General features: G+C 37.5%; 1 protein-coding gene and 1 pseudogene across 1 annotated transcript; one reads left to right on the top strand and one right to left on the bottom strand.

Annotated features, from left to right (window-relative positions):
• The first annotated feature begins 7 nt into the window (after window positions 1-7).
• Window positions 8-26,623, top strand: SLC25A31 (solute carrier family 25 member 31). Its single transcript, XM_055549656.1, has 6 exons — window positions 8-404; window positions 11,266-11,393; window positions 17,778-17,895; window positions 21,009-21,163; window positions 22,593-22,718; window positions 25,682-26,623. The coding sequence occupies exons 1-6, from the start codon at window positions 161-163 to the stop codon at window positions 25,880-25,882; spliced, it is 972 nt and encodes a 323-aa protein (XP_055405631.1). The 5' UTR covers window positions 8-160; the 3' UTR covers window positions 25,883-26,623.
• Window positions 18,565-20,989, bottom strand: LOC129630271 (40S ribosomal protein S2-like; annotated as a pseudogene).

Here is a 26,623-nt window from a genome sequence, read left to right as displayed (position 1 = left end):
CACCTGCGCAGCTCCCCTCCCCTGGCGCGACCTTCTCCCAGCGTCCTGAGCGCGGCTTTCCCGCCAGGACTACGCTGAAGCGGTTTTCGGCTTCGTCCTCGCGTGTCTGCGGCTCTTATTTTGAGCTTCTGCTACCCGTTTTTACGAAAGTTGTTCCACCATGCAGCGTGAACCTCCGAAGAAGAAGCAAGAGAAGAAGGTGGAAAAGCGGCTTTTTGACGCCACATCCTTCGGGAAGGACCTGCTGGCAGGCGGGGTGGCGGCGGCTGTGTCCAAGACGACGGTGGCGCCCATCGAGCGTGTGAAGCTGCTGCTGCAGGTCCAGGCGTCGTCCAAGCAGATCAGCCCCGAGGCGCAGTACAAAGGCATCGTGGACTGCCTGGTGCGAATTCCCCGTGAGCAGGGTGCGTATGCTCCAACCTTCCCTCCGCGCAGGGTCAGCTTCTGGGAAAAGGGAGTGGGTGAGCCAGGAGGGGACGCTGCGCGGGCACCAGGGCCGTGTGTGTCGGTGATGAGTTGATTTCTGTGCCTGGGATAATACAATTTCTTAACCAGTCTATGAGGCTCTGCTTTCCCAGGGTCAAGAAGGCCTACACGTGAGCAGTCCTTGGGCAGGAGGGATCACCACCTTCTCTTTCCTCTACATTTCTCCTTCCTAGTAGGCGTTGCACCCCAGTGAGCCTCTACCTGGCTCAAGAGGGAAATGGTTGACCTCCCAGGATTGGGGGAGATGCCATTAGGCACTTGGCTGTATGTTAATAAGTGCTTTAAGGTTCTGAAATATTTGCTGAAATAACATGTTTGAGACAAGTATGCCAAATGCAGAAGGCAATGGCACCCCACTCCAGTACTTTTGCCTAGAAAATCCCATGGGCTGAGGAGCCTGGTAGGCTGCAGTCCATGGGGTCGCTAGAGTCGGACACGACTGAGAGACTTCACTTTCACTTTTCACTTTCATGCATTGGAGAAGGAAATGGCAACCCACTCCAGTGTTCTTGCCTGGAGAATCCCAGGGACGGGGAAGCCTGGTGGGCTTCCATCTATGGGGTCGCACAGAGTCGGACACGAGTAAAGCGACGCAGCAGCAGCATGCCAAATAGAGAAGTATTGGGTGGGGCCTCTCTAGTACGTATTCAGTGAAAAGAGCTTGTTTGTTCTCAGAACTACTGAAGACTGGGGTTGAAGCTTAACAGGCACTCACGTCTACACATGTTTTAGGAAGATGCCAAAAAACCTCAGTGGTGCGTGCGTGCTCAGTTGTGTCCGACTCTTCGCTACTCCATGGACTGTAGCCCTGCCGGGCGCCTCTGTCCATGGGATTCTCCAGGCAAGAATACTGGAGTGGGTTGCCATTTCCTTCTAGAGGGGATCTTCCCCACCGGGGACCGAAGGTGTTTCCTGCATTGGCAGGCGGATTCTTTACCACTGTGCCTCGTGGGAACCTCCATCTAGAAACAAACTATTTTAATGCAGTATTTTTAGAAATCAAAATTAATGAGAAAAACCTATGGTGAGCAATGTAAAAACTCTTAAGTAGAGACAGGGTCAGTTTTCTTTTTTGGCATCAGGCTCTGTTTTTATGTAAAATTTTGATATTTTGGTTCATTGTGGAGTTTTTCCCATTAATATTGAAATGATTTTAAGGAATAATGAAAATGCCTTGTTAATCATTCATTGCCCTCACCTTGCAGACTGGCTTCTAAGTTAGCTAACTGAATAGAGGATAAATTGATCAGAAACTTTTAGCTGTATAGTGTAGTGTTAGTCGCTCACTCGTGTCCGACTTTTTGTGACCCCATGGACCGTAGCCTGACAGGCTCCTCTATCCATGGGATTCTCCAGGCAAGAATATCATTCCATTCTCCAGGGGATCTTCCTGACCCAGGGATTGAACCAGGGTCTCCTGCATTGCAGGCAGATTCTTTACCATCTGAGCCTCCCATATATAGTTGGATTCAATTGAAACATCTATAAGAATTTTAAAAAGGGAAATAGGCCTATTTGTTGTATATTCTGAACAAGACGTGAAGTGGGTTCAACTCAAGTGCAGGCCTTTCTTTCACTCCTAAGTCTAAGATAGGTTACATTTCCTCTGATAAAAAAAAAAAGGATTCCTGGGAATTCCCTGGTGGTTCAGTGGTTAGGACTCTAGGCTTCCACTTCAGGGGGACACAAGTTCGATCTCTGGTGGGGGAACTAAGACCCTGCAAGCAGAGTATTTAGGGTTGAGGATATAGACTCTTAAGGCATAATCTATACTGTGGATATAGTGTGCCCCGTCTGGGAGCTTAATTTAGATATTTCATAGTTAATGGCTCACATCTTTTCACTTCCATTTATTTTATCAGAGCAAGCTTCCCATTTCTCTTCAGAGAAGTAGGAGCCTCTTTATTATTTACTAATCTGCTTTAAATATTTACTGAGGTAAAGTTAAATATTCTGGAAAGATTGTGCTGACCAATGCTAAATCATTTTATATTTTAAATGTTTTTTGTAATATTTAAACCTAAATATGTTAAATATGAAGCTTCTCTGGTGGCTCAGTGGTAAAGAATCCGCCTGCAGTGCAAGAGACTTGGTTGGGTCCCTGGATCTACAAAATCCCCTGGAGGAGGGCATGGCAACACACTCCAGTATTCTTGCCTGGAAAATCCCATGGATGGAGGAGCCTAGCGGGCTACAGTCCATCAGTTCAGTTCAGTTCAGTGACTCAGTTGTGTCTGACTCTTTGCGACCCCATAAACCACAGCATGCCAGGCTTCACTGTCCATCACCAACTCCCAGAGCCTACCCAAGCCCATGTGCATTGAGTCGGTGATGCCATCCAACCATCTCATCCTCTGTCATCCCCTTCTCTTCCTGCCGTCAATCTTTCCCAGAATCAGGGTCCTATCAAATGAGTCAGCTCTTCACATCAGGTGGCCAGAGTATTGGAGTTTCAGTTTCAACATCAGTCCTTGAGGTTGCAAAAATAGGACACCTCTGAAGACTGAGTACATGCACACACACATTCAATATGGCTCTTGTAAATTGAGACCATTCTGAATAGTATTCTGGCTCCAGGTTTCTTTAAGCAGAATTTTAAGAAAATGTTTCCTAGTACATACAAAGCCTTGTTATCAGTACACATGGTATATCCTATGCTAAAAGATTAGTAATTCACAACAGGGATAATATTGCCATCTAGGGGCATTTGGGGAAACTTGTGAGGAATTTTTTGTTTAGCACAAAGAGGGGAGTAATCCTTAAATGCAGTGATATGAAAGGCAAAATCCAGGACTGCTAAACATCCTGCTGCCCCTGTGCATGGTCAGTCCTGCCCAACAAAGACGTATCCTGCAGTGGAATAACTCAGATCTCCCACTGGATGTTCTTATGGCACTCAAACCTGTTTTTGATTATTTACTTATCAACATAAACTGTCCAGGGCATGATTTTAGTACACACTAATTTCAGTAATGCAGCTGTCGTGTAAGTAGAGGAAAGACTGTACTTTGTTTTGCTCAGAATTTTACTGAGAGGTGTTCATCATTGTGGAAACTCATGTTAACAGCTCTGTATGTCATATTTGATCACCACTTACATCATCTTCATTTCTAAATATTGAATTATGATTGTACAGATATACTTATTAAATCCTTTTTTCACAATGTCAGTGTGTATCTTAAACACAACAGATTCATTGCTATTATGTCTCTATTATGTCTCTGGTGTGATCACACCTCACCAATTTACTAATTAAAAATACATATTATAAACTCCTTTATTTCCTCTTTGTATGTAAACAAAGGCATTATATTGACTTTTTTTGAGCTAGTGAAGAGGTCATTGTCTTTGAATTCTATTTATAGGTAGTAAAGGAAGCATTGTAAACTAAACTGGAACCTGGTGGGGTTGAGAATCACTGCTAGGTCGTTCTGGAATGTTACTAGGCGGTCAGATTCTGAGGCTTTTGTTCTCTGGAATTTACTTTCTGTCTTGTGAAAATCAAGGTAGATCACCATCTCAGCGTTCTGAAGTCTCTCGTTTTCCATATTCTAGTTTTACTGATAACTTTTCCTTTCTTTAGGCAATATGAAATGAGGATAAGAGACAGTGAACTCAGAAGGCAAAACTAGGTGCTCTCTCACTATCTTCTTACCTTACGTCTTTCTTTACACCTCAAGGAGATATCTCTTCATTCTTGTTCTGAACATAGCTTTAAATCTCTCTTTGGGTATCTTTGATACTTTTTAGTAAAAGTGTCTGGGTTTAACCTGACTAATGCTGTTTTTAAAGATTTATTCTTTAGTTGGTTTTATGACTTTCCAACTTTATATGTATACTTTTATTATTTAGTACTATTCAAACCTTCATTACACAAATAATGCATGTTTCTTATAGAAAATTAGAAAATATAGAGAAACCAAAAGTTTAAAAAAAAAAAACTGCTAACATCACCACAGTTAACATTTTAGTGTCTTGAGAGTGATTCTTTTTCACTGAGCAAGCTATTCATCAGTAAATATATTTTAATTAATATAAACTTTTATTTAGTATATTGTAACATAGGTTTTTAAGGATATTATAAGTCTCATTTTTTTAAGAGCCTACCAGAACTCTTTTCTCTTTCAGATATTTCTGGCCATGAGTTCATCAGCTATTTTTAATATGAACTTTTCCAAACATATTTTTCTGAAGGCTAAAGCAGTCAGGTTTTTAAATCTTGAAGATGATATTTTGGGGTATTAAAATAAAATATGTATGCTTTATGTAAATAAAATAGGAAAATAAACTTTACTGATATTTATTAAATGACTTGGCTCTGGTACCTATGATTGGCCAAATGTCGGTTATATATCACAGGACACTATGGCTTCCTGAAAAAAGAGTAAGGGTTACACAGGGGGAAAGGGTTGACTGGAGCCCTTGCTCAATTATTGTATAATAAATACAGTTTATGTTGGCTCTGTTAAATGGATTTATAGAGATAAGACTATTTGAATATTTGAAATTGTCAAGAAGACTATTTGAAATATAGATTCACATTATTTTTAAGAATGAACCTCATTCTAAGTGCCTTGAGATAATAGCAGATGATAGTATGAAAACATCATAATTAGCAAGATATTTGAAAGTACTGTGTTTTAACTAGTAAAAAATGCTCAGTTGTCCTAATATCTTAAAGTTTGACCTAACCACCCTATCTAAATAGTCCTTCCTCATTCTCCATCTGCATATTACTGGTTTTTTTCTGGACACCTAACATATTTATTTCTTCATTGTCTGTCTTTGTAATGTAAGTTCCATAAGACCAAGAACTTTATTCCTAGTGCTGTCCCTAGCAGGTCTGCTCTGTGAGTGTGTGTGTTAGTCACTCAGTCGTATCTGACTCTTTACAACCCCATGGACATTAGCCTGCTAAACTACTCTGTACATGGGATTCTCCAGGCAAGAACACTGGAGTGAGTTGCCATTCCCTTCTCCAGGGGATCTTCCCGACCCAGGGATCAAACCTGGGTCTCCTGCATTGCAAGCAGATTCTTTACCATATGAGCCACCAGAGAAGCCCCTGCTATGTACTTGGTATCACATAAAAGATTTTTAAATAAAGAATCTTTTTTTTTTGTATAGTTATTGAGTATAGTTGATTAACAGTATTGTGTAAATGAAGAATCTTTATCTCATTCTTTAATTTCTCTTTTGGATATGTTTTACAGATGCATGTAACAGGGTGGTATAGTGGCAAAGGTATATAATTTGCTTTTTTAAGTATGTACATATTTGAGAATCATTGCATTTTTTTTAACTAATAGGCAGACTAAGTATGTTGGAGTGTACAAGTCTTTGAGCACCATGGGTTTGAATTGTGTGGATTTTTTTTTTTCAGTAGTAAATACTGCAGTACTACATGATCCCCGGTTGGTTGACTTCATGGTTGCAGAATCGTGGATATGGAGAAACTACATATAGGGGAGGCAGACTACAAGTTATACTTGGATTTTTGACTGCATGGGTCATCAGTGCCCTTAACTCTCACATTGTTCAAAGGTCAACTGTATACCCAAATATGCCTAGCATTTCCATTCTTGACTCGTAAGTTGACCAGTAAGTGACCTGGTAACTTTTCCCCATTTCCCCATAAGTTTTATATTAATTCTTAATTACTTTCTCAGAATTAAGTTCCAAGGAGGTTTTTTTATCATCTTTAAATTTTGAAGAGATTATTTTTACTAAGCAATTAAGTAAAAAAAAAAGCAACACACCTTAGATGTTCTGCTGTTAGAGGAGAAATATACCACAATCGCCATGTTTTTCTGTATCAATTTTGTGATTATATATTTGGAAACTGTCCTTTAATCTGCATGACTAGAGAATGAAATACTACTACATTTGCATCACTCTTGGTTTTCCTTTGTTTTATTCTGATCAAAAAATACTACTGTTTTTATTCAAAGTGGATTTTTACCTAGAGGCAATAGAGATGTAATAGTTCTAGATCTGTAGTTAGATAGATGTAGAAAGATCTGGAATCCCAGTCCTTCCCTTACTTTGTAACCTTGAACAACTTTAATTTAACCTCTCTCAACTTCCATTTCCTCAGTTCTGTACTGGTTATAATAATATTGTATGTTTGTAAAAGTTGCTCACTCATGTCCACCTCTTTGTGACCCAGTGGACAGTAGCCCACTAGGCTCCTCTGTCCATGGAATTCTCCAGGCCAGAATACTGGAGTGGGTAGCTGTTCCCTTTTCCAATGGATCTTCCCAACCCAGGCATCGAACCCAGGTCTCCTGCATTGTAGGTGGATTCTTTACCGTCTGGGCCACCAGGGAAGCCCAATAATTTTATTACCTACCTCATATGGTAGTTTTGATGGTTAAACAGGATAATCCCTGTAATAAAACAGACCACAAACAGTAAATGCTGGAGAGAGTGTGGAGAGTATTCCCTACTCTCCTCCTACACTCTTGGGGGGAATGTAAATTGGTACAACTGCTGTAGAGAACTGTCTGGAGGTTCCTCTAAAAATAGAGCCACCATATGGCCCTGAAATCCCACTCCTGGACATATATCTGGAGAAAAGCATGCTCTGGGACTTCCCTGATGGTCAGCGGATGGGAATCTGCCTGCCACTGCAGGGGACATGAGTTTGATCCCTGATTTGGGAAGACTGCACATGCCGCAGAGCAGCAAAGCCCATGCGCCACCACTGCTGAGCCCGCCTGCCTCAGCTCCTGAAGCCTAGAGCCAGTGCTCCGCAACGAGAGAACCTACCACAGTGAGAAGCCTGCACTCCACAATGAAGAGGAGCCCCCACTTGCCACAACTAGAGAAAGTGCGGATACAGTAATGAAAACCCAGTGCAACCAAGAAAGAAAGAAAGCACACATGCACCCCAGTGTTCACTGCAGTACTGTTCACAGCATCCAAGACACGGAAGCAGCCTAAATGTCCATCAACAGAGGAATGGATGAAGATGTGATACATGTATACAATGGAATATTACTCAGCCATTAAAAAGAAGGAAATAATGCCATTTGCAGGATCATTGATGGACCTAGAGATGTCATAATGAATGAAATAAGTCAGACAGAGGAGAAAAACCATATGATATCCCTTATATGCAAAATCTAAAAAGAATTTATACAAATGAACTTACTGACAAAATAGATACAGATTCACAGACTTAGAGAATGAACCTGTATAGGGAGTTTGGGATGGACTTGTAAACACTGCTATATTTAAAATGGATAACCAACAAGGACCTACTGTATAGCACAGGGAACTCTGTTTTGGGATAAATTTGTTTTACATATAAAGTAGATTTTTGTAATCTATCTAAAGAACCTACATGGTACATAGTGTACCTAGAGTATAGTTTAATAAAATGCTGAAACCTAGCCTCCCAAAATTATATTTCTATAGAAAATGTATTCAGAATTCCACTTTGAAGTTCCTCCTCTTTGTACTCTTACTAAGGACATTGGCACTCCTAAAAGCCTGGTATATCAGTGAGTTGAAAAAAAAGGGAATAAGAGCAAGGTTTTGCAGCATGATACGTGGAAAAAGGCTAAAGGAAGGGTTTTTAACCTGATACCTGTAGCTTCAGGGAATCCATGAATCAGTAGTAGCCATGCAATAGTATTTTGTGTGTGAGAGAAATATTTTTTCAGACATAACTCATTAAAAGCTGCCAGTTTTCCTATTATTCTTCTAGAGGTTTATTTGTTTCTAGAATTTCATTGAGATGTTGACAGTTGTTTTGTTGAATCCTCTAGATTGTTTCATGCAAATACAATTTTGCTAAAAGGAATACATTCTGTCAACGATACCAAACCACCTCAGTCATAAATCTGGCACTCTGTCATGGTCTCCTGTTAATTTGCAAATGTCTGTCATCAGAATTTTCTCTTTATATTCAATACGTTAGCCAAAGTTAAAAGCTTTTTACTACTCATTTGTGATACTCTTTTGTGAAATAGATATTAATTCAGTACTATAATTACAATTGGACTTCCCTGGTGGCTCAGACAGTAGAGAATCTACCTGCAGTGTGGGAGACCCAGATTTGATCCATGAGTCCAGAAGATCCCTGGGAGAAGGGAATGGTTACCCACTCCAGTATTTTTGCCTAGAGAATTCCATGGACAGAGGAACCTTGGGGGCTACAGTCCGTGGGATTACAGAGTGTCAGAGATGGCAGAGAAATGAACACTCTCACACTTTTCATGATCATAATTATATAACAGCTCACAATCTGAAACCTGTAATACCCCAATACCATCTAAATCAACCATTTCCAAAATGACTATTAATAAATAAGAGCCATGTATAAAATGGGAATTCCAATACATTTTTGATACACAACGCTTTTTAAGCTCAGTTTATTAGTTTGTGTTTTTAAAAAACAAATGATGATTTTTAACTTAAATCCAATTTGACTGCATTGGCCATTCTCCAGCCAACATGTTTTTTTTTTTTTTTTACTTTTAAGATCGACTCTATCCTCTGCCAGTAATCTGTTATTGTGTTACTGTAACACAGGTGTAGAAAATAAAATCTTATTCTTCAGTATCACTTACAGTCATATTTTACTTTCAGTGTTTCTCTTCTGCAAGTCTGCAGAAAATACAAATGCTTAACTATGTTGTTAAATGTTAACTATGAAGAACTTAGAAATCACTAAAAATACCTCTGAAAATTAGATTAATCAATCTCCCTGAGGAATTCAATGTGGCTGTAACTAGCAAGCAATATTCTTTTATAATTTGCTTACATTTCTCATGTTTTAAGATTTTTATTTTGCTTCCATTAAAGAAAACTTGGACCTTCCTTAGGTACAGAAGATATTTGCATGATTAAGGAAAGTATTGTAGTTAAGGGACTGAATTATTGAGCCAGATTGCTTGAGTTTAAATTCCAGGTGTACAATTTTCTGACCTAAGTGACACTGGGCAAGTTATTTAACTAACTTGTCTATGCCTTATAAGTTGTTTTTAATGCATTTCTTCATATATAAAATGGAGAGATTAATATTACCTACCTCATGGGTGATTATAAGGATTAAATGAATAAAAAGCAGTTCCTAGAAATTAGTATTGTTTTTTTAATATTGCCTCAAAAATTTTTACAGTAATCATTTTCCATTTTTTAAAAAATAGACTTTTATTTATTTACCATACTTAAAAACTTTTCTAGGATTTGCTTCTTCAGAAACCCAAAGCTGCAGTAGAGCTTTGGAGACAGACAGAAAACTTGATTCTAAATCCTGATTATAGTTTTTAAATTTATAAAAGTTTCAGTTTGTGCATGAATGAAATGGGTACTATAAGAGAACATATATCATAAGCTTAGCGTGATGATTAAATTAAATGTACAAGTACAGCCTTTGCCAGTGCCTGGTACACATTAAGTGCTCAGGAAGTTGTAGCTGTTATCATTACATGTTAAATGCCCTAGTAATTTATGCCTGCAACTGAATGCCAGGTAACTGAATCAGCTGTGAGGATTGAAAAGATTATGTCTTGGCCATTAATATACATCTTAATTGTCTCTATGTGACTGCTTTACATTCACCTTGCTGCTGCTAAGGCACTTCAGTCGTGTCCGACTCAGTGCGACACCATAGACGGCAGCCCACCAGGCTCCCCCATCCCTGGGATTCTCCAGGCAATAACACTGCAGTGGGTTGCCGTTTCCTTCTCCAATGCATGAAAATGAAAAGTAAAAGTGAAGTTGCTCAGTCGTGTCCGACCCTCAGCGACCCCATGGACTGCAGCCTTCCAGGCTCCTCCATCCATGGGATTTTCCAGGCAAGAGTACCGGAGTGGGGTGCCATTGCCTTCTCCATTACATTCACCTTGGGATTTAACTAATACTCAATTTTACTTCCCACAAAGTATACTTATTTATTTAATAGATAAATATCTTTCTCTCTGTGTATTTATCTGATCTAACTTTTAGTTTCTGAGCACTGGGCCCAGTCAACTGAGATTATCTTCATTCAAATTTTTTTTATCTTTAGGAGACTCTTTATGGGTGTTCTTTTCTCCAAGCTGGGACTAGAGCTATCTTATTAAGAGTAGCAGATTCAAAAAAAAAAAAGAGTAGCAGGGTTCAACCATCTATAAATACAACTATGGGTCCTGGAGGGATCGCCTGTTATATTCTGGGGCAGCTAAGGATTATAAAGGCAGCTCTGACTTATCAGATAACACAGTGACTGAATTATAAAGTTTGGTCATTCAGTCCATGGAGATTTGAATTGGGAAGATTATTAACCTTGAAAGTTTCCTCCTGTCTCTTCGTCAGGCCTCTGGAAACTGCCTTGAATTGTGAATTCCTTTTATTTGGCTAGGTTATAAAATATAAAGATAAGACTCTTTTATCTCATTCTCAGGAGTATATATACAACACAGTTTTGTTCCAACAGACTTGTCACCATAGGAATTGTATTTTATGATTTGAAATGAGACTAAACTTCTCTTATGAGTACTAGTAAGCTCTGTTTTTCTATTAGTGAAGAGACCTATATTTAGCTGGTAATGCTTTCCATAGGTTTTTAGGTAGTCAAGGCTTCTTATTGGAAATTAACAAAATTGAAATGGAGTGCTTGGAGTTAACACAGCCTTTTTTTTTTCAGTTGGAGACACATGTAAATTTCTTTTTTTTCTCATGAGAAAAGATGTAAGTTTTAGGTAGTTCAAACAGCTAAGCTTGTTAAAACTGTGCAAATTATTTAATAATAATACAAGTTTATATTTAGTATGTTTTCTTTTGTAGGTTTCCTCAGTTATTGGCGTGGCAATTTGGCAAATGTAATCCGGTATTTTCCAACACAAGCTCTAAACTTTGCTTTCAAAGACAAATACAAACAACTGTTCATGTCTGGAGTTAATAAAGAAAAACAGGTAATTATTTTTTATCATTTTTAATTGAATGAAAGATTCTTTAAATTATATAGTGCTTTACAGTTTTTAAAAGTTTCACATATGTGATTCAAATTATCCCATAGTAACCCTTTTCCCCCACACTCCTATCTGCATCCCCTTCCCTTTTCTCACTGGTAACCACTAGTTTGTTTTGTGTATCTGTGAATCTGATTCTTATGTTTTATTCACTAGTTTGTTGCATTTTATAGATTCCACATAGAAGTGATATCATGAAGTATATGTCTTTTTCTGACTTACTTCATTTAGCATAATACCCTCAGAGTCTATCCATGTTGCTGCAAATGGCAGATATTCATGCTTTTTTGTAGCTCAGTAGTATTCCATTGTTTATATATATCACATCTTCTTTATCCATTCATCTGTTGATGGACACTTGAATTGATTACACACCTTTACAACCTTGGCAGTTACAAATAATGCTGCTATGAACATGGTGGTCAGGTCTTTGTGGGAGGGGATGTGGGAGGGAAGTCAGTTTCATAGCCATGTATAATAGACTCAGCTACTCAGTCTCCGGCTACGGCTGCCACCCACTCAAAAGGTCAAATTGGTATAGTTTAGCCCAAAGCCCCAAGTATACAAAGGGGTGTTCACCATAAATCAATGTTAGTATAAACCATCTGGTGTTGCCAAGGCCTCTGGCATATAAAGACAGTCTTACTAGATAGGATATTCCACAGGCTCAGAAGGTTTCCTCAAAGGAACCTTTGAGTTTGGTCAAGGAGGGAGATCTTTTCAGTATGTGCACGGTTTGGGCAACACAAGCCTGCTGAGTTAACCCTTTACTGAACATTTTCCACCCTATCTCCCCCAAAAGATAATTCCTGTAAAACTAAGCCAGATGAAGTAATTAACTCCAGAATTAACTAGAAAATTTATGTTACTAACATCTGTCCCTAACAGTGTAAATAACATGGCTCTAAAAGTTTCAGTTAACTCTGATCTCTGTCAAAACTCTGTAATAAATTTCAAATCAGTAGAGCTTGAGGTAAAAACATTTTTAGTATGCTTCTAAAGAATATGCTAACACTTTCCTGGTGGTCCAGTGGTTAAGACTCCATGCTTCTAATACAGGGGGCACAGGTTCAGTCCCTGGTTGGGAAACTAAGATCCCACATGCTGCAAGGTGTGGCCAAAAGATAAGAAAAGAACAATAAAAAAGAAAGAACATGCAGTCTTATTTAGAATGTAAAGATGTTCAGTCACAAGTAATATGTAATGTTTAAATATATATTGTTTGTTAAATTTGGCTACTAATGACCCTTCTAATTCTGCCCTTAGACATCAAAATTTTCTCCTATTTCTGTTCCTGCCCTAAGAAAAGCGGGAAAAAAAAAAAAAAAAAAAAAAAAAAAAACCTGAAAATGAAAATTCGGTATTTTGGGTTTCTTACCTGGTTTTCAAAGAAACATAGAAGATAGAAAAAACAAGTACAGTGTATGTGACTTAGAAGTAGTTGGTCTACCACAGTAAACATCTCTACATGCTTCTCGGCCGGCGGCACTGGTGACAGTACTAGCTGTTGGCAAGGATTGAGAGAAGCTGGATTCTGCACTGCTGGTGGGCATGTAAAACGATCTTGCCGCTTTCAAGCGAGTATGACAGTTTCTCACAAACTAAACATGTGCTTATCATACAGTCCAACTCTTGGGCATTTATCCCAGAGAAAAAACCTCTGTTCACAAAAAAGCAAAGTATACAATGTTCATAGAAGATTGTTTCATAATAGATAAAAATTTGGGAATAACCCAGATGTCCCAGGTGAATGCTTACACTGTGGTATATCATACCATAGAAGGTTACTCAGCAATAAAGAGAAACACGTTTTGATAAAACAAGTATTGTATGATCCTCTTGGGATCTAGAAAAGGCAAATTCATAGAGACAGAAAGTAGAATAGAGGTTGCCAGGGGTAAGAGGGAGGGAGATTCTTTAATAGGTACAGAGTTTATGTTTAGCATAATGAAAAGTTCTAGAAATAGTAATGATGTTTATACAGTGTTGTCCTTAATGCCACTGAATTATACACTTAAAATGCCTAAACAGTAAGTTTTACCATATAGTTTTAAAAAAGAAAAAACATGATACAAACAGCAACTTTCAATGCTAACTGAAAAGATACCAATCTCAAAAAATATTTGCTTTCTGATTTCATTTATTTACCATTATCGAAGTAAGAAAATTATAGAGATGTAAAACATAATAGTGGTTACCAGGAGAGAGGGAGGTGGCTATAAGGAGGTCCATAAATGGAGGATCTTTATCATGGAACTGTCCACTGTGATAATTGCTGGTCATATGAATCTGCACATATGATAAAATGGCATAGAACTAAATACACACACTGATGAGTGTGTAAAACTTGTGAAATCTGAATGAGGTAGATTTCCATCATATCTATAGTTATGCTGGGCTTCCCTGGTGGCTCAGTGGGCAAAGAATCCTCCCGCAGTGCAGGAGTCATGGGAGACTCGGGTTTGATCCCTGGGTCAGGAAGATCCCCTGGAAGAGAGCATGGCTACCCACTCCAGTATTTTTGCCTGGAGAGTCCCATGGACAGAGGATGGCAGGTTACATGCAGTCCATAGAGTCATAAAGAGTCGAACACAACTGAAACCACTGAGCATGCGCACACGTAATTATGCTAGATGTTATCTTTGGGGAAAATTGCTTGAAAAGTTTATAGACTTCATATGTACTAGGATGCATGTGAGTCTGCTATTATGTCAGAGTAAAAGGTTTTTAAAAAATAACCATGGTAGGGAGGTGTGTGCCTACTATATACTCTTTCACTGAACTTTTACCTTGCCCTTTGAGGGAGTTATTTTTACCCCAAATGTACAGATAAGGAAAACAAGACAGAGCTTAAAGCATTTGCCCTAGTCATTTGTTCATGTCTTTCTAACTCCCAAATTCAGTCCTTTCTACCATACTCTTACTCCTCTTTCAGCTGAGGTGACTAAACTAAATGAGTGTTAGCTGAACCTGGGCATAAAATATGTCTCTGCTGCTCCTAAGCAGCTACCAGCACAACCCTCATCAGAGACTAGAGCTTCCTGCTGTCTTCCATGCCGATACAAACTGTTAGAAAGAACTTTGGTCCCAGGTATTTGTGCTTGGAGGCAGTTTATCATCTATTTGTCAACAGTTGAAAATGAATAGGATTATTTTCCTCCAAACCCCCTAAACTCTCTTATTCTCCTTTCCTGATTCCTTTCACTCCCTCTCCGTTCATAGTTTGGTGGTGGTGCTCAGTTGTGTCTGACTCTTTGCTACCCTGTGGACTGTAACCCACCAGGCTCCTCTGTCCATGGGATTTTCCAGGCAAGAATACTGGAGTGGGTTGCCATTTCCTTCTTCAGGGGATCTTCCCGACCCAGGGATTGAACCCACATCTCTTTCATCTCCTACATTGGCAGGCAGATTCTTTACTACTGCACCACCTGGGAAGCCCCCTTTTACAGTATAGTAATATCTGAAATTACAAACTTAAAAAACAACTTCTGGGTCTGTTTTATTTTCAAGCTTAATTGTGGAGGGACAGACTTTATCTGTTACAGAAACACTTGCAGAATTATCATTCAGCATAGTCTTCTTGTCTCCTTCCCTCCTTCCATCCTCCTTAACCTTCCCTGCCTTCCTTCCCCTAGTAGTTTGGCCATACTATTTATATGTGCCTGCCTGCATTGCTTTCTCATTGGCCCCACTTTCACTATCAGAGGGGTCCCTGTTTGAATAGTAAATTATGTAAATTATACAATCATTCACCCAGAAAGTTATGGATCTGTTTTCTTTTTCTTATCTAGGAAGGAAATAGAATATTAAATTGAACTTAAGATGCACTTTATAAATCTTTGTGCTGCATAGCCTATTTAATTTGGCCTATTTGCTTGTAAGAAGCAGAGAAATTACTTCAAGAAAAAGACATATTTACTTCAGTGGAATTTGAACCACAGGCAGCTGTAGGGATCAAACTATATACTCTTTATCTTTGTCTCCCAGATCATTTAGTCTATCTCGGTCTGTAATGATCTGGTTTTTTGTGCGTATCTATTTGCTCTGCATTTTTTCATTGCCCATCTTTTTTACTTCCCTACATTTTATTTCTTTTAAGTTCAGTGTTAATATCATAGTGATTCCTACTAACCTTTCAAGTGGTGGTGGGGTTCTTTACCTAAGATCCATGCAAACTTGAGGAATAACTTAAACTTTTACAGTAAAACTGTGTTTATATATGTGAGATTTTTATTGGGAAAGTATCTGTAGCTTTCAACAGTGTCAAAGTAGACTGAAACCTAAAAACATTATTTAATGTTTTTTCCTTTTCTGTCCCTACTACTAACTGGCCTAGAATTTCTAGATTAAGATTTAAACTGTGGCCTAGCTCCTCTTTTTCTGCCAGGTTACATGTCATCTTCCAAACTATGGATTAGCTACCTTCTGGTCTCATTATCTCTATGTGATTATGAAACATGGCTATCTGTACAGTAGAACTTAAGAGTTTCACATTACAAGGCACTGTGGGAGTCCAAGTACCCTTCATTAAACAAATATTTATTGAATGCATTACTCTTACTCTGGACAAGGCCCCATGACTTGCTTTGTGAAATAAACAAATGAATTAAGAATTCAGGCCTCGAAAAATGTAGACAACCTAAATGTCCATGCAACTGATACGGATAAATAAAATGTGATAAGTCAGTAAAATACTATTTGTCAGTAAAAAGGAATGAAGTGCTAACACATGCTACACGTGCTACAACATGGATAAACCTTAGAAGCATGTTATATGAAAGAAGCCAGTCACAAAAGACTGCTTGTTTCATGTATAAGGAATGTCTAGAACAGGCAAATCTATAGAGACAGAAAGTTGCTTAATGGTTATGTTGGGTTCAGGGAGATGGGAAAGATATGGAGTGACTGCTGATGGGTACTAGGTTGCTTTTGGAGTGATGAAAATGTTCTGAAACTGATAATGGTTTCAGAACTCTGATACACTAACAATTCGTTGATTTGAATATATGGGTGAACTGAACAGTGGGTAAATATATCTCAGTAAGTAAAAATAAAAATAATTCTGGCCTGCAGAAATTTATAGTCTGTAGAAAGTAAGACAAGACAGGTACACAAATAATGAATTGAAAGTAGTGATTGTAAACACTGGTTTTAAAAAATGAGAATCTGGAACATGTTGATACATTTTACATATTGATCACATGATTTACCTTTAATTCTCTGAGAGAAGAAGTATTTATAGAAGAGGGTATGATTACATATAGTTTTGAATGAGCTGGAGATCAGAGAATTCATGAAAGAAATAGAATGTGAATTAGAGCATAAATCAATAAATAATAAATCAATAACTTTTTGTTTATAGAAGATAGGAAGAAAATTTAAAAGATGGAAAGGGCAATTCAGGCCAGGAGAAAATTGAGAGTCCAAAGCATGAGAGACTTAAAATTATTTTTGGAAATAAGAGCCACAAGAGGGAGGGGGTGTGTGTGTACTTGTAGCTGATGCGTGTTGTTGTGCAGCAGGGGTCAGCACAGCAATTATCCTCCAACTAAAACTAAATTTAGAAAAAAAAATAGACGTCAGAGAAGCAAGAACCTGAGCTTGACTAGGTTGGTTACAGTGGTCTTGTACCCTAGGTTTTCTGTAAGAACTCCAGTTCAAATATTCCTTTCTTTTTCTTGAGCGCTAGATGTTGAAACGCAGTTTACTGGACCTAAGCAGAGCACATTTCAAATGTTTATCAAAAAGAACCTCAACAGCCCTTGTGAAGTAGTAGATCAGTAAGGTCTTCCAGCCACTCAGCCACATTATAATTGATTTCTGCCAATTTACATTTGGACATGGTCTATATTTTTGACCTGTTTAAATTTATTTTTACTAAAACTACAAAGTGAAATTGTGGCATTATGATATATTACTGTCCCTCTCCCCTGCCACCAAGAAAGGGAACAACTGAGGCCTCCACAGATACCTAACATTTTAGTAATAAAAAGATATATTATTAATCAAAAGCTTTATACAGTCTAAAGAGTGGAGTATCTTATGAGGCTTCTTGTGCTAATCTGGGCTGCTTTTGCTGGAGGATATTAAAATATCTTGGAATTTCAATATATCAGCATCTAGCCTGTATCTCCTAGACTGCTTGGTAAGAAACAAAGCCTGCATGGACATGAAGGGAAGTATTTTGGATGATAATATATGCTTATTTTAGGTGTTTATTTTATAAAAGCATCTTGTAAATCTGGCTTTTTAACCTTATAAAAATAAAGGATTTTTAAAAATCAGATTCTATAGTTTAATAACTACTTTTTAATTAATATGTTTCAGTTCTGGAGGTGGTTTTTGGCAAACCTGGCTTCTGGTGGAGCTGCTGGAGCAACATCCTTATGTGTAGTTTACCCACTAGATTTTGCCCGAACCCGATTAGGTGCTGATATTGGAAAAGGTACGGGATTATTAGAAATGCTAACTCTTCCTTCTTTGTGGTTTTGAACACTGTATTATTTATCATGCTGCTGCTGCTAAGTCGCTTCAGTTGTGTCCGACTCTGTGCGACCCCATAGACGGCAGCCCACCAGGCTCCCCCGTCCCTGGGATTCTCCAGGCAAGAACACTGGAGTGGGGTGCCATTTCCTTCTCCGATGCATGAAAGTGAAAAGTGAAAGTGAAGTCGCTCAGTCGTGTCTGACTCTTAGCGACCCCATGGACTGTAGCCCGCCAGGCTCCTCCATCCATGGGATTTTCCAGGCAAGAGTACTGGAGTGGAGTGCCATCGCCTTCTCCGATTATTTATCATAGTTATGCTTTTAACAGTAGTGTTGCATTCAACCTAAAAATTTTATTCTCAACCAAATGGTAAAGTCCATAGAGCCTAAAGATTACTACTTTTTTTCTTTTCTTTTAAACTAGGGAAAGGAAGGCCAACACTATAGTAAGAAAAAAGTAAGCCACAAAGAGCACTTTAACTTCTAGTTTGTTTCTATTTTTGTTATTTAGAGAGCCATCCCCTAGATCCCTTCATGCACTTATTTGCCTGTCTTGACTGTGGCCCCTTTCTAGGTTACATGTATAACCCTCACCTTCGATTCCCTTTTCCTCTGTCCTTACTTATTTATTACATCTTTCTGTGTTTCTTCACATCCTTGTTTTGGTAGATGTATTCTTTGATAGCTTTCTAAGGAGGGTGGATAGGAGATAAAGTGAGATCTTGGCTATCTGAAAATGTCTGTTTCATTCTTTTAATAATTGGCCATATGTAAAATTCTGGAATTAAAATAATTTTCTTTCACAATTTTGAAAGCATTACTCTGGAGTCTAGTTTCTAATACTGCTCTTAAGAAATCATTTTCTTACTGCTGATCCTTCTGTATATGACTTTTTTCTTGTTTTTCTGGCTTCATTCATTATATTTTTCTCATATAAAACTATCTGGTGGCTATGTGGAGGCTGGGTCCTCTGCACGGAAACTCTAGTATGAATCTTTACAAGATGGTCAGAGAAGTCCTGATACTGAGACTTGGTGAACAACATCTCTTTCCAGAGATCGAGTAAGATAACTGTAGGTCTTGGAAATGGCATCAGAAGTGGCCCTGGCAACGTTGCCCAAGGTTCCGGGGCAGCCCCTGGCGGAGGTGCAGCAGTCATCAGTTCCAGCCATCAGCAGCAGCTTCCTGGGCACAGAGGCTAGGACAGCGCCAGTGCTCCTGAGGACAGGGATGAGGCGCACGAGCACGGAGCCACAGCAGCGGCCTGTCACCTTGTAAGAGGCAGTGTGGGGCTTGCTGTTCTTGTCTCCCCAGGAGCCTCACAGCACAGAGAGCTTGGCCAGAATGGTGACCCCATGGATGGCAGTGGCTACCTCCTTACGCACTTGACACCCAAATTGACATGTCTCTTGTAATCCCCAGTGATGACAAAATGTCTTGACCCTGGTCCGCTGGCCAGGACAGGTCTGCTTTGCCGAGGCATAATCTTTAAAACCTTGCTCTTGAGGGATGCTCCAGGAAAAAGTCAGTGATCTCAAAAGTCAATAATCTCAGATAGCCTGATGGGCAAAAAGAAGAGATAGATCTCCTTCAGGGACTTGATTTTCATGTCCTTGACCAGGTGGTCCAGCTTGGTGCTATCCTTGGCTTTGCCTCTGCAAGCTCTGCAACCTCAGCCCTGGACACCAGTGCTGCTGTCAAAGCCTCCACAGAAGCCACCATGCCCTCCCACTCCAGGGCCTCCAGGCCCCCCACGGCTCATTCATCATCCACCATTTGGTGTTTTTTTCTTTTTAATTACCTTATATCCCTGATGATTTGACATTCACAATGATGTATCTTTCTGTGTCTTTTTCAGTAATTGTGAAGGTAACTCAGTTGGCCCCATGTGACTCCAGCACAAATAGGAGCCTTACCACAATAGTACTTAATTCCTTTAATTTTAAATTTCTGTGATTATTGGAGACGTGGTTCTCTTTTCAACAGTATCTCCCTCTGCAAGAAAGGTTTCAACTTTCTCTGCTCACTCTGAGTGAGTTACCACTCTTCCACCTCCTTTCCATCTTGCCAAAATTTGTGAACTTTATTCTTGTCATGTACTCTTTTTTGGTTTAAACCTGTTTTTCCCTTATTATTATTTTAATAGAATTTCTCAAGGAAGCAGAGATTCATTCAACAAGTATTATTGGGTGCCTCTAGTAAAGTAGGTCCTGCTTGAGATACACCATATTAATCATGGAGCTCATGGTTCATGTACCTTACAGTCTAGTGGAGATTATAGTAATAAAAAAAGGAAAAAATGACTAAAATCTACTGTCACTTAGCAATAAATGCCAGGAAAAAAAATTTAGGAGAAGAGAATGACGTCAATTTTAGATAAATGATCAGAGAAAAGGCCTCAGAAGGGATGACAAGGATGAGGACTTTGATCTATCATGTTTAACTGGCAGTCCAGATTTTCTTGTTAAGAAAATGAAAATAACATGCATCCTGGTTTAATTTCAATTCTATAGTTTTGTTTTCTCTCAAAATTGGAAGAATCTTATTTTGAACCACTGTATTCTATATATAATTGTAAAATATTATTAAAGATTTCTAAGTCAAGGGAAAATAAAAACAAAAACCATCAAACACTAGAAAAATATGACACCGCATCTAAAATATTAATAATCCTTAAAGTTACTAGTTTTTAGCTTTTCCTTTTTGTTTTATCTGTCTTTTTGCTCTTCAACTGAAGCAAGTTGTAGACTTTTTAATGCCTAAGTATTTTCTGAATGCTAACTAGTAACTTTATTGAATGGTAATTTTATTGAAATGTTTTAAGCCAATCAGATTGCTTGAATTAGATTGTTTATATAAGAGATTAATATTTGCAGTTAAAATATCTTGATACTACTTGACATCTTATTATCTTTAAATGAATGGGAAGGTTTCAATTTATGCCTTGTTTGTTAGAAAGATTTCTAAGTGTTAGTACCAGGTAATTTAAATCTGTAAAATGTTTAATTTACTTTGATTAAAGTGTTTATCTGATTATAATGTTGCTAATAAATTTTAAATGGCTGTATTTTAGGTCCTGAAGAGCGACAGTTCAAGGGTTTAGGTGACTGTATTATGAAAATAGCAAAATCAGATGGAATTGTTGGTTTATACCAAGGGTTTGGTGTTTCAGTTCAAGGCATCATTGTGTACCGAGCTTCTTATTTTGGAGCTTATGACACAGTTAAGGTAATTTGGTACTTTAGTATATGTTAAAAAATTGTTTCTTTTTGTTGTTCTAATTAGTAATATGTTCAGCAAGTATGTTTACTTTAATTATAGAAATCAAAATAAAAGATGACATAAGAGACATTATAGCATTCTGTTTAATCATGGCTTTGCCATAACCTAATTAAATTATAACTCTATTATGAACATGAATTTGGATATAAAGCATAGACATAAAGTGTTTGTGCTGCTTGGACTGGAAGACTCAAATAGAAAACATGCTAATCAGATGTATATCATAACTGAATATTTGGTATATAGGCAGGCATCTTCTAACAGTTATTTTCTAATTTTACATTCATTTTGTTATCACTTTTTTACATGCATATTATCAGTTTACTATCATCATTGGAAAACAAGCAAGGCATAATAGTTAAATATGATAAATATGCTACTATAGCTCAGTGATCTGTTGGGTACTATTAAATTTTGTATTGTTCTCCAGGTTCTGCTATTTGCCTTTGCATTTCAGATGGTAGTAGTGCTTCCGTAAGGCAGGAAACAGAGATAGTAATAATGGCTGCCATTTTTTGATCTGTTACTTAGTTTCAAGAACCTTGTTAAGGACTTTATATCCAAACACTATGAGAGCTTTTAATATATCCCATTTTAAAAATAAATAATCTAGAAATGGCCAAGTAATTTATGTGGCAAGCACAGATCCCATGTTCTTAATCACTATATTATAATGCTTCTAAAAAGAAGCAATGAAATTAATATCAGTATTATTTACTATTAAGATTAAAACCTGAGGGAAATTTTATGATAGTGTCATATATTATCTCTGCTCTCCCTGTTCAGTACAATTGTAGTTGAATGTCATTTTTATTACAGTCTGGACATATTGCTTTTAGTTTGTAGTGTATTTTTTAGACAGATTAATGGAAATTACAGGATATTATATACATTTATTTAATCATAGAAAAATTTATGTTTACTCTCCCTCTGCTTTTCTCTATTATAAGCTATAGTAGTTGTAAAATTTAGAAATGTTTCTTCACTAGCTTAGAGCTTTAAAGCTTATCAGATGTCATCTGTCAATAGTAATAGGCATTCTTTCATCCTTTCCAACTCTATGAGGAAGAACAGTGGAAGAACTTTTTTGGTCACTGGCTGCCATCGCTATTAATAACAAATCTCCTATAATTGCAGATATACTATTCGTTTTCAAATGAACTTTAAAAATATAGCCATGTGTGGGGTTCTCCTTTCTTATTGATCTCCTGCTATTATTTTAATCTTTCCATACTAAATCCAACTTTTCTTATTGCATTTTAAATATAATTCAGCCCTCTTTCACATATATATATATATATGAATTTTCCTTTGACTTAATAATTTAAGGTATTTTGGAAATTTAGATGGTTATTTGATAATTTTTCTTTTCTAGGGCTTATTACCAAAACCAAAAGAGACACCTTTTCTTGTCTCCTTTTTCATTGCTCAAGTTGTGACTACGTGCTCTGGAATACTCTCTTATCCCTTTGACACAGTTAGAAGACGTATGATGATGCAGGTATTCTATATTATTTGTAAGCTTAATTGAGTTTTCCAATATCTCTGATATTCAGGTGTAATTTAGAGACAATTTGACTAAAAGACATAGGCCCTTCATTTTATTACTAAAATAAATACATGATTTGTTTTGTTTTGTTTCCTGTCATAAGCGGTCAGTCATCATCCAGCAAAGTTTCTTCCATGTCTGCTATCAGAACAGCAATGTCTTTCTCTCCTGCCGTGTATATTACTGTTTGGAGAGTGGAGGGGCATGGCAGGGATTAGATGAAATTGTGTCTGTCTTAACTGAATATTAGATTAAGTAGAATAAGCCCAGTCACAGGCCACTGATATATGTAATCATTTGTTGTAGTATATTTTAGTAAAAGTAAATAATTTTAACTCCAAGGAGGAAAACATATTTATTATGATGTATATTCTAAATGTAAATCCCCAGACCAAAATTTTGATACTGTTGATCTCCATTGCCGATACTTATTATATTCATTCCTTTAGCAAATAATTGAGTGACTATTCACCAAGCTCTAGTGACACAAATGGGCTTCCCTGGTAGCTTAGTCAGTAAAGAATCTGCCTGCAGTGCAGGAGACCCAGGTTTGATCCCTCGGTCAGGAACATCCCCCGGAGAAGAAAATGGCAAATGCAGTATCCTTGCCTGGAAAATTCCTGGTGGGCTGCAGTCCATGGAGTCGCAAAGAGTTGGGCACGACTGAGTGACTGACACTTTCAGTGACACAAATGAAATAAGGCAGAACCTGCACCCAAACTCATAGCATACTATTGAAAGCATACTATTAATGGTTTAAATAGAAATGTGCATAAGTTCCAGGAATACAGTAGGGGAGGGGTACTCAAGTGCTTAAAAGTGATCAGATATGGCCTCTTAAAGAGCTAAATCTCAGAAAATAGGCTTTTTCTCAAGACAGTGAGAGAACATTCTCAGCAGAGGGGAAAAAACATTCCTAAAGGTATGGCTTAAAAAGTATTTCACTATAACCCATATATGATAGGCTTCATGAGGGCAAGTGAAAATAATGAGGCCAGCAAAGCTGTGTTTATTATTTGGCAGAACTGTCCTCAGTATTTTACACTTTAACTCATTTATTCTCAAACTAATACTGTGTGGTGTAGTTACTATCATTGTCCTCAGTATCCTCTACAGAATGGTCTTGAAAGAACCCACTGGACCACATGAAAGGGACCATCAGTCAGTTCAGTCGCTCAGTCGTGTCCAACTCTTTGTGACCCCGTGGACTGCAGCACACCAGGCCTTCTTGTCCATCACCAACTTCTGGAGTTTACTCAAACTCATGTCCATTGAGTTGGTGATGCCATCCAACCATCTCATCCTCTGTTGTCCCCTTCTCCTGCCTTCAGTCTTTCTCAGCATCAGGGTCTTTTCCAATGAGTCAGTTTTTTGCATCAGGTGGCCAGAGTATTGGAGTTTCAGCTTCAGCATCAGTCCTTCCAATAAATATTAAGGACTGATTTCTTTTAAGATGGACTAGTTGGATCTCCTTGAAAGGGTAAAGCATATCTAACCTATTTAACCTGTTGCTTCATATGGACTATTCTTAAAGTTGTTTCTTTTATATCTGTTTTCTTCTTGATCTATGTCTGCTACTGCTAAGTCACTTCAGTCGTGTCCGACTCTGTGCGACCCCATAGACGGCAGCCCGCCAGGCTCCCCCGTCCCTGGGATTCTCCAGGCAAGAACACTGGATTGGGTTGCCATTTCCTTCTCCAATGCATGAAAGTGAAAAGTGAAAGGGAAGTTGCTCAGTCGTGTCCAACCCTTCGCGACCCCATGGACTGCAGCCTACCAGGCTCCTCCATCCATGGGGTTTTCCAGGCAAGAGTACTGGAGTGGGGTGCCATTGCCTCCTCCGTGATCTATGTCTAGCTCTGGTTTAATTGAAAAACTTTTGAAAATAGAAAATTAATTTGTAAATAGACTGAATTAGGTAGATGTTTTGGTATCAATGTTAAATTGTCTGATTTTGATAACTACTTTGGGCATGTAGGGCAATATACTTATTCTTAGAAAATTCACATTGAAATGTTTAAGGGGCAACTGTAGCTGCAACTTACTGTCCAAATAATTCATAAAAAAATTGTGGGTGTGGATTTTTATGTGTACATTGTTATATATATAAAACATAGTACCACTGCCATAACAAAGTACCAAAGACTGGGTGGCTTAAACAACAGAGATTTATTTTCTAACAGTCTAGCAGGGTTGGTGTCTTCTGAAGGCCTCTCTTCTTGGCTTGTAGATGGCCTTCTCCCTGTGTCTTCTCATGGTCGTTTTTGTTTCTCTTCTTATGATCATTTTGGGTAAGGGCCCACTCTAATGAGTTCATTTAACCTTAATTATCTTTATAAAGACTCTATCCAAATATAGTCACAGTCTGAGGTTCTGGGTTAGGTCTTTAATATATGAATTTTGTGAGGACACAATTTGGGACAGTCTTCTTTAAATTTTGCATTTTGATTTTATATCCCACAACTTTGTTAAGCCTTATTACAAACACTTATCAGTATGTATACCTTTTGAAGTTATTTTTTTTTTTACACAAAAAAAAACTTTTTTTACAAATTTTTTTACAAATTTTCTAAGATATGTTTTTCTTAACACCCAAATGCAATATATTTCTAGTTTTGTTTTTGTTTTTTTTTTTGCTATTGATTTCTCACTTAATTACAGTGTGGTGAAATGATAAAATCATGTTATGTGATGCCATCTTTTAAAATTTGTTAAGCCTAATATTTGGCCATTTTTCAAGTATGCCTGAAAAAGTATGAGTATTCTCCAGTCAGTGGAGACAGTATTCAATATATGACTGTTAACTCAACATACTTATTCAACACAGGATTAATTTTAATCTATCCTTGGTGCTATATAAAATCTGTCTTATGATGAAAGATACTGATAATGGCAAACTGTTTGTCTTTATATAGAGTGGTGAGGCTGAACGGCAATATAAAGGAACTTTAGACTGCTTTATGAAGATATACCAACAGGAAGGAATTGGTGCATTTTTTCGTGGTGCCTTCTCCAACATCCTTCGTGGTACAGGGGGTGCTTTGGTCTTGGTATTGTATGATAAAATTAAAGACCTCTTTAATATTGATATTGGAGGTAGTTCATCAGGTGATTAAATTGAGAAATGGATATAGTTAACTTCTTAAACATACAAATTACATAGCTGCCATTTGTGTACATTTTGATAGTGTTATTACTGTCAGTAATTTCTTAAAGTGCTAATTCTGCAATAAAGCAAAGGCTTTTTTCAAGAATTTAAATACTAAAAAAGCAGATAAATGCAGTTTCTTTCCTATTTAGATTCAAACTCACTTTAATGAGACATTTTACTTACTATAAGTGGTACATGTTATTTTTATTAGTTTAAAATCTTTTTCTAACTTTTGTGATAAGGTAAAATGTACAATGCTAAAATCTAAGAAATGAAAGTATCTTCTTTTAAAATTATTTTATTTTAACTGTCTCCCTATCTTTTGAAATCATATGATATGACAAATATTTCTTAAAAGCTTATCAGGAGATGTCATCATGATATCTGTGGGCATAAGTAAGCTTTCTTCTACAATATCGCTACTAAAGCAGCTCAGGTTATTACTATGTGTAGTGTTTATGGTATCATATAGTTTTTAATAAGCACAGATTCTATATCTGATTATAAAAAAACGATAATGACTTTAATGACACTGTAAACCTGTAGTTGGAAAGTGAAAAATATAAAGATGGCATATATGCTAGCTTTTATCTTTAAGATAAATAAAATCTTGTTAAATGTGAATGTATCTTAGAACAAAAATTATCCCCTTGAAAATTAGTTTGTATACTTTGTATTGATGAAAATAAAAAAGTTTAAAACTGGC

Source organism: Bubalus kerabau, chromosome 16 (genome assembly GCF_029407905.1).
Source record: "Bubalus kerabau isolate K-KA32 ecotype Philippines breed swamp buffalo chromosome 16, PCC_UOA_SB_1v2, whole genome shotgun sequence".
Taxonomy (NCBI): Eukaryota; Metazoa; Chordata; class Mammalia; order Artiodactyla; family Bovidae; genus Bubalus; species Bubalus kerabau.
Note: the sequence above shows the minus strand (reverse complement) of the source record. Positions and strands in the feature narration are given on the sequence as shown.